At 40.6% G+C, this 15,673-nt stretch overlaps 1 protein-coding gene across 2 annotated transcripts in view; it reads right to left on the bottom strand.

The window, feature by feature from the left end:
• LPL (lipoprotein lipase) overlaps positions 1-11,898 on the bottom strand; it is a 29,600-nt gene extending 17,702 nt beyond the window's left edge. Inside the window, exons 1-2 of one of the 2 annotated variants that reach the window (XM_077152686.1) lie at positions 11,619-11,898; positions 3,768-3,937 (exon numbers count right to left, since the gene is read on the bottom strand). In XM_077152686.1, the coding sequence (XP_077008801.1) occupies positions 3,768-3,937; positions 11,619-11,706 (258 nt within the window). In that variant the 5' untranslated portion in view covers positions 11,707-11,898. The remainder of the gene's footprint in view (positions 1-3,767; positions 3,938-11,618) is intronic. The other variant, XM_077152687.1, reaches the window with a different exon arrangement.
• Positions 11,899-15,673: the final 3,775 nt, after the last annotated feature.

Genomic DNA, 15,673 nt, shown 5'->3' with positions numbered 1-15,673 from the left:
TTTCAATTAGGCTAATAAATGTTTCCCAAGAGGATTGTTTAGAGGATGTGCATTTATTTTGTTTTCCTAATAAGGAGCCATTTATATACAATATTTGATATGCGAATGAAAAAAGTTTTTTTTTTTTTTTAGAAGGAAGGAAGGAAGGAAGAAAGGGAAACATTTTCTTGTTTTTTTTTTTATTGTATTCTGTTTCTCCGTTTTTGTTACATGGGCTGGGGCCGGGAATCGAACCGAGGTCCTCCGGCATAGCAGGCAAGCACTTTGCCCGCTGAGCCACCGCGGCCCGCCTGAAAAAAGTTTTAAACATACTAATCTATTATAATAGAAAATAAGTTTGGTTCACCAACTCTTTCCTAATAAATAAGAAAATGGTAGGCTTCAGCTTAAGCTTTCCCACAATTCTCTCAAATTCTTAACTGTCAGAGTGCAAATAAGCAAGGTTTAATAGTCATATTTCCCAAATGACCAGTTGGTCATGTTAGGAGATAAGCAGATTGCCAACTGCAATCCTTTACTTCTTGTTAAAAAGGGCTCCAAAAATCAAAGTCAAAAGACCTTGGCTATGGACTTCTCAAATGAACTCCATTCATGTAGAATTTTAATCTATGCTTTCAGAGAAGGGTTATCTGGTAACTCCACAAAGATGCACATTTTAAATGATCAACACACGTTAAAAAGAAAACCAAAAATGCAGGTTCAAAATCCCAGACATCCAGCCATGAGCTTGCATATGGTGAGAACCTGAAATAAAACCCCAAATTCACCCACACTAACACCTGAGAACAAGTCATATTGTAGCCACAGTAAATGCTACTCAACTACATACCAAATAGACAAAAAAGATTCCAAAATTCATGTTGAAAGTAGCTTTTAAGGGGAGCCCTGTAAAAACTAGATACTTCTTAGTGTTATTCCAATAGGAACATGGGAGCCTTGGATTTCCAAACCAAGGAACTGTACTTGGAACTGTGAGCTTATGTGGGTGGGTTCTTGTAGAATTTTGCTTTTATTCTAGTATTTTGTTTTTTAGGCTAAAACTATCAAAGCACAAGCTCTAGCTTCACTTCTGACATAACAAACTGCACAAGTTGCTGTGCCTTGAGGTAGAAAAAAAGCAAACCTGAAACTCAGAGGCCCTTGAGTCAAGTCCTAGCTCTTCCACTAATTATTTCTATGAATATAGGCACTGCTTTCACCTTTCCAGGCCACCTACGGAAAGAAGGTTGGATTCAGATGATCTTGAAGTTACCTTCCATCTCATCAATTTCTGCTTATGACCATTCTGATTCTCAACCTACTTGCAATGAATGAATGCCTGCTTTTCAGCGATTTCAAGCACGGAGAGAAAACAAAGGTTAAAAAAACGTAAGAGGGCGATGTCAGTCCATTAAGAACTTATTCCAAGCTCCTTTGGCCATGTCTCAGCAAGGGTGTTTCAGGGCCAGGTGCAGCCTGGGTCTGGGAGAGAACCAAAGGACATGTCCACCTAGAGCAAAAGCTTGAGGAACTGCTTCTGCCCTCCCTTCTCCACCCCTCATGGTAGGCTCACCACCCTTTGCAGCTGCCTCTGGAGAGGACTAATGTCATTTCTTCAGAATGCAGTGCCATTGGCTACTCACGTCAGCTAGGGCAGAGGATGTTCTGCTTTAAAATGAGAACCTTGTTCTTAAACCACCAATCTGTGAAATCCACCAAAGGGCCAAGCTCCAGTATAGCTGTGTCTACACTGCTTTCTGGGATATGCCATATGCATGTCACGTGCTAGGTCTTCTTTTCCTTCTCCCATAACAGAGTTGGAAAATCTCTTCAGTTCCTTAGTCTGTATCCTAGATTTACCAACCTTCTTTCCTCAGATAAGACAGGAAACATTCGTTTGCTCTAGGCCCCAGTTATAACATTTTCTGTACTATTGAGTTTTCCAAATTAGGCCGTATTTACAAAGGCAAGTTACCCAACTTACTCCTACAGTGATTCCTACTTTTATCAACTGCCTAATCACTAATTTAAAACTTTCTTTTTTTTAATCCAAGTGCAATAGTGGTATACATAAACCCAAACTAAAGGGGGTGGAGGGACACCCAAATACCCACTTTCCTCCACTCAGAGAAGGCCCTATTTCCTAAGTTTTTCTTCTGCACGTCCCTCAAGCAGTACCCATTTTTAAAAAACATCTTTGATTCTCAGACACACAGCTGAACTGAAGCCCTCACTGCCACCTGCACCAGGTGGCCTGTCTTGACCCCCCAGGGAAGAGGCTGAGATCAGCATATCTGGCTCAGTTATTGCCAAGACTGACCAAGTCTGTACAATGAAAACCTTGACCCATGGCCAGTGACTTAGCAGGCAGTCAAATATCAGAACACATGGTATGAAGGATACAAGTGGGCTAAGTAGGGCAGTGATTGAAATTGGTGCTATCTACTGACGTTGGGTTCTTTGGGTCATCTGGTATGAGGGAAGGAAATGTTTTTTTTAAAAATTCCTAAAGTATTCTTAAAGTATATAATTCTCTCAGGGATAACATGATTGAGATGCCTGGGATATTCAATTTATTCCCTGGAGTACACATGTATTTAAGTTTAAACTTTTTTGAAAAGTTAAAAGCCAAGTTTTCTTGCTATATAAACTGCTCCTAAAAATACCTGTTTATTTTTCTTATTTAAAATCTCCTAAAATATAAAAATATTTATGTTTAGGAATTAGGTGTTTTATCACAAGATAAATAATTCACTATGTTAACTCTGGTAAGTTGGTGCGTTTTATTAAAATAAACATGTTTCAGAATTCTGTTAGTAATTGCCTTCATCACCATAAAAATTATAGCAACTGTCCTATGCTGTCAATAACAAAGGCACTTAAGCTATGTGTAGAAAAAGGAATTAGAACAACATATATATCATTCATTAGCTAATTTATCGCATTAGAATTTAGTATCTACCAAATTCATGAGTTCTGTTATAATGGAAAAATAATTATCTTTAACAATCAATTTTATATAGGTCCTTTAAAATAAACAATGAAATTCTCCCACTAGAAGTTAAAAATTTTTTAGACAAACAAATAATTAAACAAGAACTGTATCATGTAAAGTGATTATTAGGCATATTTAGAGAGAACTACTTTATCAATATTTTTTAAAGTAAACAAGCCAGTTTTCACCTTTAACAATCATTCTGTATTGTGTTTTTCTGACCAGCACACATCTTTAGAAGTGTTCCCTAAGGTTTACAATCTGAAAATGTTAGAAATGGAAGAACATTAAAGATGTCTCGTCCAACCTCTTCCCTCTACCGGAGTAAACTGAGACCCAGACATGGGAAGTGACTTGATCCATATCACAGAACTGGCAAGTGGCAAAGTCAGAGCTGGAACCCAAGCCTCCTCACCTCCCTCCAGCCCTCTTCTCATTGTTTCAGGTGTCTTAGCAATTTACTGAATGAATCAGGCTCGTGCTGGGTTTCCTGTGGTTTCCCACAATGTGAAGCCATGTTCCGCTCTGTGTTAAGCTGAGCCTCCTTTCCCCACCTCACAAGAAGAGCTGGCTCAAAGGACCCATGTTCTAAAGAAGGCTGGCTCTGTCTAGGGGAAGTACTTCACAGGAAGTACCTGTGCCTTTAGTTCCCCACCCCAAACCTGAGCTGCTTTTATTCTCAAAAGCAAAGCCACTGGAGAGCAAGCAGAAGTACAAGATGCCGAGATCCACCATTGGATTCCCAACCACCGGGAAAAGCCCAATTCCCTCCTTCCTGAAGCGCTTCTCTTACCGTCCAGCCATGGATCACCACAAAGGTTTTACTGCTGTGGTTGAAGTGGCAGTTAGCCACAGATTCTGTCACTCCAGGAATGAGGTGGCAAGTGTCCTCAACTGTCTCTTCCGGGGTCCTTAGGGCAAATTTACTTTCAATGTCACTAAAATCTCTTCCTCCTAAAATTCCTGAAAAGGAAAAATGAATAAGAGGTTAGTCGGGGAATTGTTTCTTTTTGCTCAAAGGTTATATTTTAGGTTCACAAGCAATCACCACCGATGAGATTTTTGTTTCTGAAGTGCGAAAAAAATGGAAGTGGACTGCAAGAGAACTGATGCTGCAGACATGACCACAGTTGGCAGAGACTGTCTTCAAGCCTTTTCTTGCCTTCAGTGTGTGTGTGTGTGTTTAATTTCTAGTAACTCACCTACTCTTTGGGCATCCCTAAGTTAATTCAATCTTCTCTCAAGGCATGACTCTAAGTGACCTGACTGAAGTTATGTTGCTAGTAGTAGAAAAGAGAGTGGGGACCAGAACCCAGGTCTCCCGGTTCCAGCTCAAAGCTTGTTCTCCTAGAGAACACTGGCTCCCGACTCTGGTTGACATGGTCCCCTTCATCTTATTTATTATTTTACACTCTTGAGGTCTTTGATTACATCAAAGGAACATTCTCCCATAATATTATACCATTAGGCTTGTTTGGAAAAAGATTATTTCCTTTCACTCTTGTAATTAAAATATATACGTAAATATATTAGTGTTAAAAGAATGTGGAAGCCTGAGGAAGCTTTTGTATAAATTGCCATGGCAAAATGTACCAGTTCAAAACAATGTTTCAGACAATTGTTTAGTGAGTTACTCAGAAATAACTGTACAATGTATGAGCTATGGTTAATTCTTTCTTCAAGTTTTCTCCCCCCCTTCTATAATTATAGCCTTCTGCACAAAGTCAAAACTTAAAACACTACAGCAAAGCTGTCTTTAGAAAGAGTCCATTTTGATTATTCATAGTTAATCCCAAATTGGGTAAACAGAGAAAGGCAAACTTTTAGTCTGTCTTTTGCATAAATCTAAGCATTGATAAATCTTCACCGGGTATTTGTAAATGGTACATATAATATCACAGGGAACACTTGAAGTAAATTATACTACAAATAAAATCAGACTCTTCACAAAGCAAAGCATAGTCAAAGGGAAGTTGTATTAAGGAAAATTATTTAATTCCTTGCTGAGTAAAAAGAGCAAACACAACCAAACCTACCTATTTACTATAAGAAGTCAATAACTTACAGATTTTTAGATTTTGTTATTGTTCAAAATTCAAAAATTTCAGGAGATAAGTAACTGAAGTTGCTTGGGAATACTTATAATTTTTTAATGTAAAATTTTCTCTCTTCTCATAATTCAAACTTCAAAAATTTGTAATTTTAGAATAGCGTTGCAAAAGGCAAACTGAGAATAAGAATAGCATGACAGGAGCGGTAATGAAAGTGTGGGCACTCCAATCATGCTTCTGATACAGTTAGCTCAGGGCCAGCCAACACTTTCCCTTTTAATAATTATTTTCCCAAGTCCCTTGAACACTGTGATGTTTCCTTCTCAACTGGTTTGTTATATGCAACAAGCTGATAACCCAAAAACAAAGCAAAACACAAAACAAAACAAAATAAAAACCCTCCAGTCCCTGAAATGGAGGAGATAATATTTTTGTGATTTGATTTAGAAAGAAATGAGTTTTGTTACAGTAACTCAACACTCTAAGATCATTTCTTCAAAGAAGAGATGGGTTAAAATATTGATCTTTAAAGCTCTTTTCATTTCCAATAGTAAAACTGCCCTTGGACTATATCCCTCAGAATGTGCATGTTCTCTTATTTGATTGTAGGTCTCCTTTTCCCTCCCAGTTGGAAAATATTCCAGTGACCTTGTTGCATATCTTATAATGGAAATGCATATTGCAGATTTTAAATTTGATTTTGCTTTCTGTGCCCAAGAAGTTCTTCTACTGCCAGAAAGTACTTTAGAAAGTTGAAAACTAGATTAGTTTCACTCTCTCCCATATCTCATCACCACAAATAACTCACACTTTCTAACAACCTTATTTTAACATGTTCGATTATCAATCTTTTGAAATCAGAGGCAATCTGAACAACCTGGCAAACAGTTTCACCCACCACATATGTGCCGAACCAATACAGCGGACAACTGCACTGCACACCTAGTGAACTCCACTCACTTGTGCTCACTTTTCCCCTAGGGCTATGCAATGTCATGGCCCTGACACTGCTGTTGGTTTTGAAATGACCACGTATATTGTTTGAAAACACTAAGGTTGGCTTGGTGCGTACGGTTCCACGAAAAAAAATAAAATCAATTTGACTCATGAATCCTGTATCAGATTATAGGTATGGCTCACTGAGGGCTCCAATTTCCCATAACTGACATTTTATGTTAAGTCTATGGCTTATAAAGAGAACTCTATAAATTCTCAAGTAAATTTGTATTTGGAGTGTTTAATTTCACTTTTCAAGGAAATTGTTTCTCATTTTCAGTCACAGAAAACATAATGAAGCCCTTTTAAAGGAAAAGAATGGCACTCTATGAGCTATGGAATTGAATCAATTCTATGTCAGTCTTATCTACAAAATCATAGATTTTATTGGCTCTTAGTCAATCTTTCTTTCCCTTTGGTGTACTGATTGGAATTTTTGCACTACCGGTATTGCAACACCTCAAGGATGTCTCAGCACCCTAAAGATTAATATGCTTCCCAGAACCTCTACCGACAGCCCTTGAGCATCTGGCTTAGGCCATGTAAAAATAGGGGAAAAGACAGACCCTGGCTGTTGGTTAGTCAGCGTGCTTGGTCGTCCCAGTACACAGCAGGGATTGCTCCTGGTTGGCAGATAAACTGGTTTGAACTGTTATTAAGGAAACTATTGCTTTTCATACATGGAAAAACATTAGAGACTCTCCACTTACCCAACTAGATTATCTTTTACCAGTTCCCCTTAGAAATTCAAGCCTGGAAAAATTCTAGACTGGAGAAGGAAAAGAAAGGTGCCTCCTTAAGGGTCTCCACCCTGAACGTGACTTGGCACATCAGCACTCACCATGCCAACCAGGTCCCATGAGATGTGTCCGTAGCACAAAGGGGAGATTTTTTGTTCCCAGGCAAGTTACAAGTTCATGCATTTCCTGGCTATGCAATTTTTAAATAGTCCTTAACTAGATAGCTAAAGAGCTGAGTGTGTAAACAAAGATAAGGAATTTATATTAACGTGGATAATCACAGAGATGAATTAGGCTAAGAAGCCTAAGAGACAGGTAAATTTATGGAGGGGACATCATTGCTGCTAGAAAAGGAGAAGCAGTGAGATTCCAGGAAAGAAACAGCGAATGTTCTAAAAGCAGTTCTGAGTGATCAGATGATTAAGATATTCATTCATATGAAGTTAGTAGGTACAAGAGCTCCACTACAATGTAATCCTCTTTGAAATTTCCACTTTCCCCCTCAGATTCACACACACACACACACACACAGACACATGGATCAAAGACTTCGTCAGTACGTCATTTGCTTTCTGAGACCAGCGGTCCTAGTTATCGACTCAGGCAGGGTCTGCAGGATGCCAAAAAGCACAACAAGCTGAACTGCTGAATTGACTTGTTTGACGAGGGAAAAAAAATCAATAAATTTTCTGAATGAATTGCTGGTCTTTACAGATATTCCAATATAGACAGTGAATTAATGCTCTTGAAGTATCTAACAAGCTTATTTACTTTTCATTTTTACAGAGAAAAGTATTTGTTCCACTAAATGAGGAGTAAAAATAAATTCTATATTTCACATATGAATTCATTTGATGCCAAATTTTCTCTAATATTCGGAATAAACTTCCACCCTACTGAAAAGAAAGGTTTAAAAAAAACAGGCTTGGATATGTGTGTTACAATTGCCCAGTTAATTTAGACCACTGAGTGTGAAAAAACAAGTGGAAGCTATCACTGCTCAAAAGGGTACTGTGAATTGGTTAATAAATATTTTGATTGAGTGATACGTAGGCATATTTAAATCAAGAATTAAAAAATTGAAATACAAAATTCTCAAACTGTTAATCTGAAATGACTTTCTTCTCATTGATAAAGAGGGCAAACGGAAGCATCCAACTGCCTCAAACTAAACACAATCAGAGCCGATGATATGTGTGTAATAGTTGTTTTACTTGCGGGAATCTGGGTAAAAGATATGGAGTATATTCTGTTCATTGAAATGTAGACGCTAAGCATCATGCTATTTTTCATCTAAATTGACTCTGAAAACCAACATTTTTTTCAAAAGTACATCACTGATTTCAAGACAGTTATATGCTTGAGTGGAGGGCTGTTGAGAAGCTCTCGATTCAAATCCATTCACCTGTATTCACCACCACCCATCCAAAAAGTCCAAGTTTTCATACTATTTTAAAGCTTCTGCAAACGTATATATTAAACTCAAAATTAACCCGAGCCAGAATAATATTTCTAAATTAGAGTGTAGCCATACCAGTTTGGGCTTCTTTGTTCTATTTCACTGCCAAATAGTAGTGGGGCCATTTTCTTTTATTCATTTAAAGAGTCTAAATTACAAAATTATCTGATATAAATTTTGAACTTTCTGAGAGAATAGATTGTGAAGAGCAAAGAAATAAGTGGCACATATTTAAATATGTATCCCCAACTCTGCCCCCATCTCTCTCTCTCTCTCTTAAACTAAGGTGAATCCATTTTTTCTTTCCTAGTAAATGTTTATTTCCCTCTCTAATCATATCTGACATTTATTGAAAACCCAAATGGTGTCAAGCACACAGACATGTTTTAAATGGCCACAGCCAGCAATGTACAAATTTATAATTAGGTGAACAAAGACTCTTCAACAACAAATCTCAAACCTAGTCTCTGAGTGAGCTTGGGTGTTCTATCATATTTCCCCTTCAGAAACTAACAGAGCCTCCAAGTTTTGCAAAGAGAGAGTGTGATTAAAGCTACTTTTGACAAAGATTCATTCCCAGAGACTTAAAAAGTCTCTGTTGATAAAAATTGTTTAGTTCACTCAGGTGACAAACTATAGAAAGTGAATACAACTAGCCTGAAATTTACAAAAGTTTTACACCTGAATATTTGTTGCCATAAAAGTTGGGAAATGCATTGAGTAAATTCTGCAACAGTATTTTCATTCAGACCTAAAAGCTTGATACTTATGGCTTGAATAATTTTCTTACACTGTGTGATCTAAAGTCAGCATCAGTAATCATTTTTTTTTTTTTAACATGGGCAGGCATCAGGAATCGAACCCGGGTCCTCTGGCATGGCAGGCAAGCATTCTTGCCTGCTGAGCCACCGTGGCCCACCCAGTAATCATTTTGATTGCTAGAACAGCTTCACATTGAATGCAGGGGAATATGAGGTGGGAACAGGTGTTCGTGAGAAAGGAAACCAGTGGTAACATATTGTATGTTTCAAGGCATTTTCTGGAACAATCGACATAATAGAGGCAGTAAACTATATAGCCCATTTTTTTTCTCATACATGAAGCAAAAAAAATAGAAGTCTGGGCTAAAAATAACACTGCTTAAAAGTGAAAAATTTCCCTTGCAACTCTTCCCCCGTGCCTGACTCCCACTTTTCAGTACAGCTATTAATTAGTCACGCCCCTGCTTGCTGAGCTCAACTTTATGAGAAAAGTGACATCTGCTATTATGTTCTCATCACCCATCATGTTTAACTCAGATGTTGGCCTGAGAAATTCACTGTGGCCAAATAGGACCACAGCGACTGAGCATGTACCCAGGTGTCCCTCTCCCAGCAATTCAAGTTTCCATCTGGGGATGCAGAGAGATTGTGGTGGCTCCCAGAGCAGAGAGCTCGAGGGAAGGGCCTCATATCCTCATCTTCTTCTGGGAAAGAAATAGAGAATGAATGAATCAAGTAAGGGTCCAATGGAGATGCTACCTACCATTTCTCCACACCTGTGCCTTTCCCATCCTGAAATTCTCAACTTCCTGAATGATTTCATTTGTTGGAAAAGGGGAGGAAAACTGCCTTCTCTGGTGGGAGAGGCATAAATGGTTGTGGGGTGGAGGTTGAGTTGGGGGTGGGGGATGAGAGGAAGAAATTTCAAGTTAGCAATGATTTCTTCCTTCATGCATTATCAGCCAGGGAAAGCACATGTTGGTTAAAATCACTTTAATTAACGTGTCCATTTTAATAAAAAGTTAAGAATTAGGGGGGCCTTAGAGAATGTTCAGTATAGTTCGAATGCCTCATTTTTGAGTTAAGGAGGCTAAACCCAGAGAGGTGACACTCACTTGCCCAAGAATTTAGGATTGTGAACCTAGAAGAGAGGATAACAAATCCTAAAATGTGGATGACACATGCTCATGTGAAGCTTCTGGTAAAAATAACATTGTACTATGGTAAACTTTAGGAAATAAGAATTTGGAGTTCATTCTACCATCATCTTGGCCAGTGTTAAACACTATCGAGGGGAATTCAATATCAAGATACTTAAGACTTTCTAACTGACCTAGTGTTCTTAAACTGATCTGACAGAAAAGATCATTGTAAATCTTTCCATCCCATTCAGCAATTAATGGGATTACATTTTTTTTTAATCTAACAAAAAATCTCTTTCACAGCTCAATGCCAAAGTAAAATAAGCTTTCAGCTTGCAAAGTCATGGACAAACTCGACTATAACTTGAGCCGCTTTGGACGTGCCGCCTGAAAGCACATCCATCTACACCACCCTAAGTGGAATCGCATCAAAGGAAAAAGAAAATTTGCTTCAATTGCCTCTTTAGTTGCTGTTGTATTTTACGGGAACCAAGGTTCAAGTTATGCAGACTGACTCTATGGCGGGCTGGGCGCTTCTTTTTCCTGCAATAAAGGAAATTGCACCTCGCCTCAAATGCCCTCACTCGCTAGCTGGCGGCACTCCAGCTCCAGATCGCCCAGTGCCTCCCTGCGGCGCCCGGAGGCCCGACGTGTGCGCGGTTGCACCGCCGCACTGGGCGCGTGGCGCTGGCCTCGGCTAGAAAAACTTATGCAGACGGGAATAACCTGTGCAGCCCCCAAGTCGCTGCTGACATCCCCCAACGCTGCTGGTCACTGCCACGTTTTCAGGAGGGTCAACTCTCCTCTAAGAAAAGCAGAGCGTGCAAGAGTGGATCTGGAGACTTTCCCCGGCGTCCTAACGCATACCCGACGCGGCATGACCAGAACACCGCGCCCCGCGTCCCCACTACCCCTCGGGAGCGCAAAGGTTGCTAGAGATCACTGGTACCCTGTGCTTCCAAACTAGCGACAGCTCCTTCCACCCTCCCCAGGCCGGCTCCTCCAAGAGAGGGTGGCACTTTCCGTTCGCCTGCCACTGGCGGTGTCTGAGCTGCCGCCTCCGCCAAGCCGGGGTCACCTTGGGCTGCGTGCCTTTTATCCCAGCCCTCTCCCCCCGCCCCCGGCACGGGGAGTGCTGCGGGTCACGCCATCCTGGCCTTTCCCCTCCCGGGTCCCACCCGTCACACCCCCGGGCCCTCCCCCGCCTCTGCCCGCCAGTCCCTGAACGCCGAGCCAGCGGAGCGCACCGCGCGGGAACCCGCCAGAAAGAGAAAGCGGGAACTCGGAGCCGACCCCGTAGAGATCCGAGGGAGAATTCCTTCCCTGTTTTTCCCGACCCCACGTCCGTGGCCCTTCTTGGGTTCCCTCCCGCAGAGGGAGTCCCCGGTGCGCATCCCCAGCTCCTTTTAACATCTTCTTTCCCATCTTCAGAGGGCGTGGAAGTGGTCACGGAGACGCATCTGCAGGTGGAGGGGAGAGTGCCTGCAAAACTTACTGTCGGCGGCGGCCACCCCGCCGCGGGAGGCGATCAGACTCTGGAGCCACACGCCCAGGGCCACCAGGAGCAGGGCTTTGCTCTCCATCTCCGCGGCGTCCTCTGTAGGAGCTGCGCCGCGCGGGCTGGCGCGGACCGACCGACTGGCGGGCTGAGCCGCAGGAGGGAGAGGGCTGGAGCGGCGGTTTCGCGCGGGGCAAGTCTCCCTTTAAAGGGAAAGGCTGGGCAGCTAGAAGTGGCAGGTTTCCTCTGGGGAGGAGGAGGAGGAGGAGGAATCGAGTCTGACACTGTTCCCATTACAGGGCTGTTTATGTGACTGGAAATATGCAAATAAACCTCATCACCTATTGGCTATAAAAGCATAAGTTGGGGGGTGGGGTGGGCCCTAAATCCACTTCCAGATATTTGAGCAAACTGTAATGAGGATCGTCTTTGCCAGCGAGAAGAGGGGGAAAGGGCAGCAGGGAAAGTTTGCTTTCCTTTGGGTTCCTGTTAGCTTTCCCTTAGGAGTCTGGCGCTCCAGAGCCCTGTACAGAAGCATCCAGCACAGGTTTTTATCGATTTATGTTAAATATTATACTTCTGCCTGTTCACCAGTTTTCGAAGGAGAGGAAGTTAGGCTGTTAAACTACATTTGGTCAATACTTCAATCCATTCATTTAGTGGATCCTGTTTGTTAACTTGCACAATTTGTTTTCTTTTTCTTTTTTTTCCAGAATCCTCTCGGTCACAATGTTACTTTAGGGACCTATGGACACACATTGCTATGCAGCTGTGCTTGCACAATCTAATATTTTTTTAACACTGCCAAGTTATCTGTTTAACGTGGTTGAGAAAAGCCTATTTAACTAGTTTTTGTTTTTTGCCTCTTGTAAATTATAACCAATCCTCAAACTCATCAAGGAATGCAAGGATGCATCATCTGATCCTCAGATGCAAAGTGCCTGGTTCCAATAATTTAAAAGTGTATTGAGCTATGCTGAGTGAAAGAAACTGTTCACAATAGACAAAGATTGTAGAATTATATGGATGTGAAATGTCTGAAATAGGCAAATATATAGACATAAAGTACATCAGTGGTTGTCAGGGCATGAGGGATGAGTGAGGGGGGGGCATATAGAGTGCCTGCTAATAGGCATAAGGCTTTTGGGGGAAGTGATGAAGTATTCTGAAATTGGTTTATGGTGATAAACTCTGCAAAAAATTGAAAACCATTGAATTGTGCATGTTAATTGGGTGAAATTTATGGTGTATAAATTATATCAATAAAGCTTTTTAAGAAAGTATACTAAGATATCCAAGTAAAATAAGAAAAATAAAATCAGATTGGATAATGTGATTTTCTGCTGAAATGCTCAAAATACTTCCAAATATACTTTTTTGTGGGGGGAGGGGGAAGTGCAGGGTTCGGGAACCAAACCTGCGTGTCCCACATGGCAGGCGGAAATTCTGCCACTGAACCACCCTTGCACCACCTCAAATATACTTTTAAATGTAAAGGACTGACATTAGTCAGGAAGGACAATGAACTCTACCCCCCACTCCCCAGTTTATAGCTGAAAAATTAGAATCCCCAATCTGTCATACTGGATTTAAATATCTTTAATGCTTCTTTCTACACATCCCTACACACACACACACACACACACACACACACACAATGTGTATTTGTAGGTGAGAAGACAGAAAGACCATACAATTTTAATTAGTCTCATATTTTGAGTTTCTCTCAAAAAATAAAACCTGATACACCCAAATAAATGAAGAATTATTATTCTGTAGAATAGTGTTCTGTCTTTAAACTGACATGTTCAGTGCTGCAGCACAGTGTATCATCTGGCATTGCAGCTCTTAAACAATATGTCGTGCACACTCATTTCATCCTATGAGGCATGTAGAAGAATCTTGGAACCTGCCAAGAATGAAAGACCTCAGAAGAACTTTCAAGCGGCAGAACAAACCATGCAGGGCACAAATAACTATGACAGTCCTCGAAAAAATTTGCATAGTAAATTCTAATTTTAAAAAGGACGTACGATAAGTACGGTTGCACTGAATGTGCTCGTGGTACAAAGGACGTATAAATCCAAATGCACAAATGCATACCATTTCATATGGAATAGAAAATGCAAACACTTTCATGCACACATATCATTTGCTAGGACAACCAAACGAATCTGCACTCCTGTGCTTTTCAGAAACTTCAAGGGGGGATTTTATGTAATCAATAAAGGGAAGTCTGGTGCTTATAATGTATTTTAAGAATGATTTCCCAAGTTAACAGTTAACAAAATTAAACCAACTCAGAGTCGGCGGAGCTTTAAAAAAAAAAAATGGAGATAGTTTTAGAGTGACCTGTGCTCTAACTGTGCATACCCGTTAGAGCTGCAGAGATTTCCAGGAAGAATTAACCCAGAGCCGCTCAGCCTTGCAGAGAAGCAACCAGGCTGGGTGCGCTCCTGGAAGCAAGCGATGGGCAGGTGGGTGTGACGGCAAGGCCCTCTCTTGATTGGCTACTGGGGGGGGGGGGCGAGCAGACGCCCGCGTGCTCCCCCAGAAGTTCACATGATCTGTCAGAAGGACGGCAAGTGCTTTAGAGAAGGGCCTCTTCCAAGCTTCAGCAAGGTTATTTGGTCACGGGTAACTTGGGGCTTAACTTTTCCATTAGGACATTTCCTTTGTAGCAGGCTTACAAAACTTGACGCTTCAAAAACTTTTAAAAGCTAAGCTTTTTTATAAATGTCTAACTAAGCAAGTATCCTTAAAGCAGGACCTCGCTGCGGTGTAAGTTAGAAATGATGTAAGTGAAAAATTAAACGTGTGTACACACTGGAAACTCCGCATGTGGGAGGTACTATCTATCTATCATCTAATTCTTTCCGTCAGTCTATCTATTGATATATTTATCTGTCATCTCTCAGTCCTCTAAATATTCATTTTGATTGAGGACCTGCTATTTTTCACGCACGATTATGGGCCCTTTTCATTTCATTCTGCATTTAATCATTACAAAAACCACTCTGAAGTGAATAATACCCCCCATTGTATAGATAAAGGGAGATGAAGCTCAGAAAAGATTAAACAACAATAACCACAAATCTCAAAGTGTTTTTTTCTTTGGCAATCCCAGGAGAGAAGGAAAATATAGTTGCTGTGCTATATTTTAATGTTACTGTAATTGCAAATCAAAAAAGGCTGGGAGGCAGATGGTTTTTGTACAAGCATATTTTAGTACTGATTTTTAATTTTGTGGCTTTTTTTTTTTTTGCTAAACTCTATGACAAGTGGGCCCCAAAAGTGTCAGTACTGAAGTGAATCTGGTCTTCATCACAAAGAATTATATTTGATGTAGAATAAAAAGCACAGCTAATATAAAGAAAATTGAAGAATATGAAACCATAAATTTAAATAGTATGTAAAATCTATGAAAAAAAAAAACCAGAAGGGTAAGAGAAAAATGTTTTCTAAAACGACAACAACAAACAAGATATTTACTAAAACTGTCATAAAGGGCTTTTCCACTACAACCTACCCACAGCCCAACATTAAATTCTGCACAGGGAGGAGCAGAAGGCAGATCTGTAAACAGCCGGTGCTCTGACGGCAGGGCTGAGGCTGGCAGCTCTGGGTTGAAGGCAGAACCATCTAGTATCTGAAGCTGGAGCTGACCCAGATGAGTGGAGGTGCTGGTCTGCAGAGCCCTTCTTTTATCCATTACCCAACAAAGCTTTTTTTTTTTTTTGCAGTAATTCCAAGTAGATTAGTTCAGGGAAGAAGAAATTCAGACAATACAGCTCTCCCTTGGCAAAGTTGGGTGTCCCAGAACAAGGAAAGCACAAATAGTTATTGCATTTAGCCAATTTCCTACTAACCCCTCTCCCCATTAGGCTTGAGTTTCAAGAGCACCTTTTGACTTTTGGGGGGTATATGGAATGTGGGGATAACTGCTTCAAATTTTCAAGGTATGGCCTGAAATAATTCAGACACATTTTAAGAATTTTCGTCTTCTTGAGTTGAGAATATTAATCCTCTTCCTTGATCCCCTTCCACAAAAA

Source organism: Tamandua tetradactyla, chromosome 3 (assembly GCF_023851605.1).
Source record: "Tamandua tetradactyla isolate mTamTet1 chromosome 3, mTamTet1.pri, whole genome shotgun sequence".
Lineage (NCBI taxonomy): Eukaryota > Metazoa > Chordata > Mammalia > Pilosa > Myrmecophagidae > Tamandua > Tamandua tetradactyla.
Note: the sequence above shows the minus strand (reverse complement) of the source record. Positions and strands in the feature narration are given on the sequence as shown.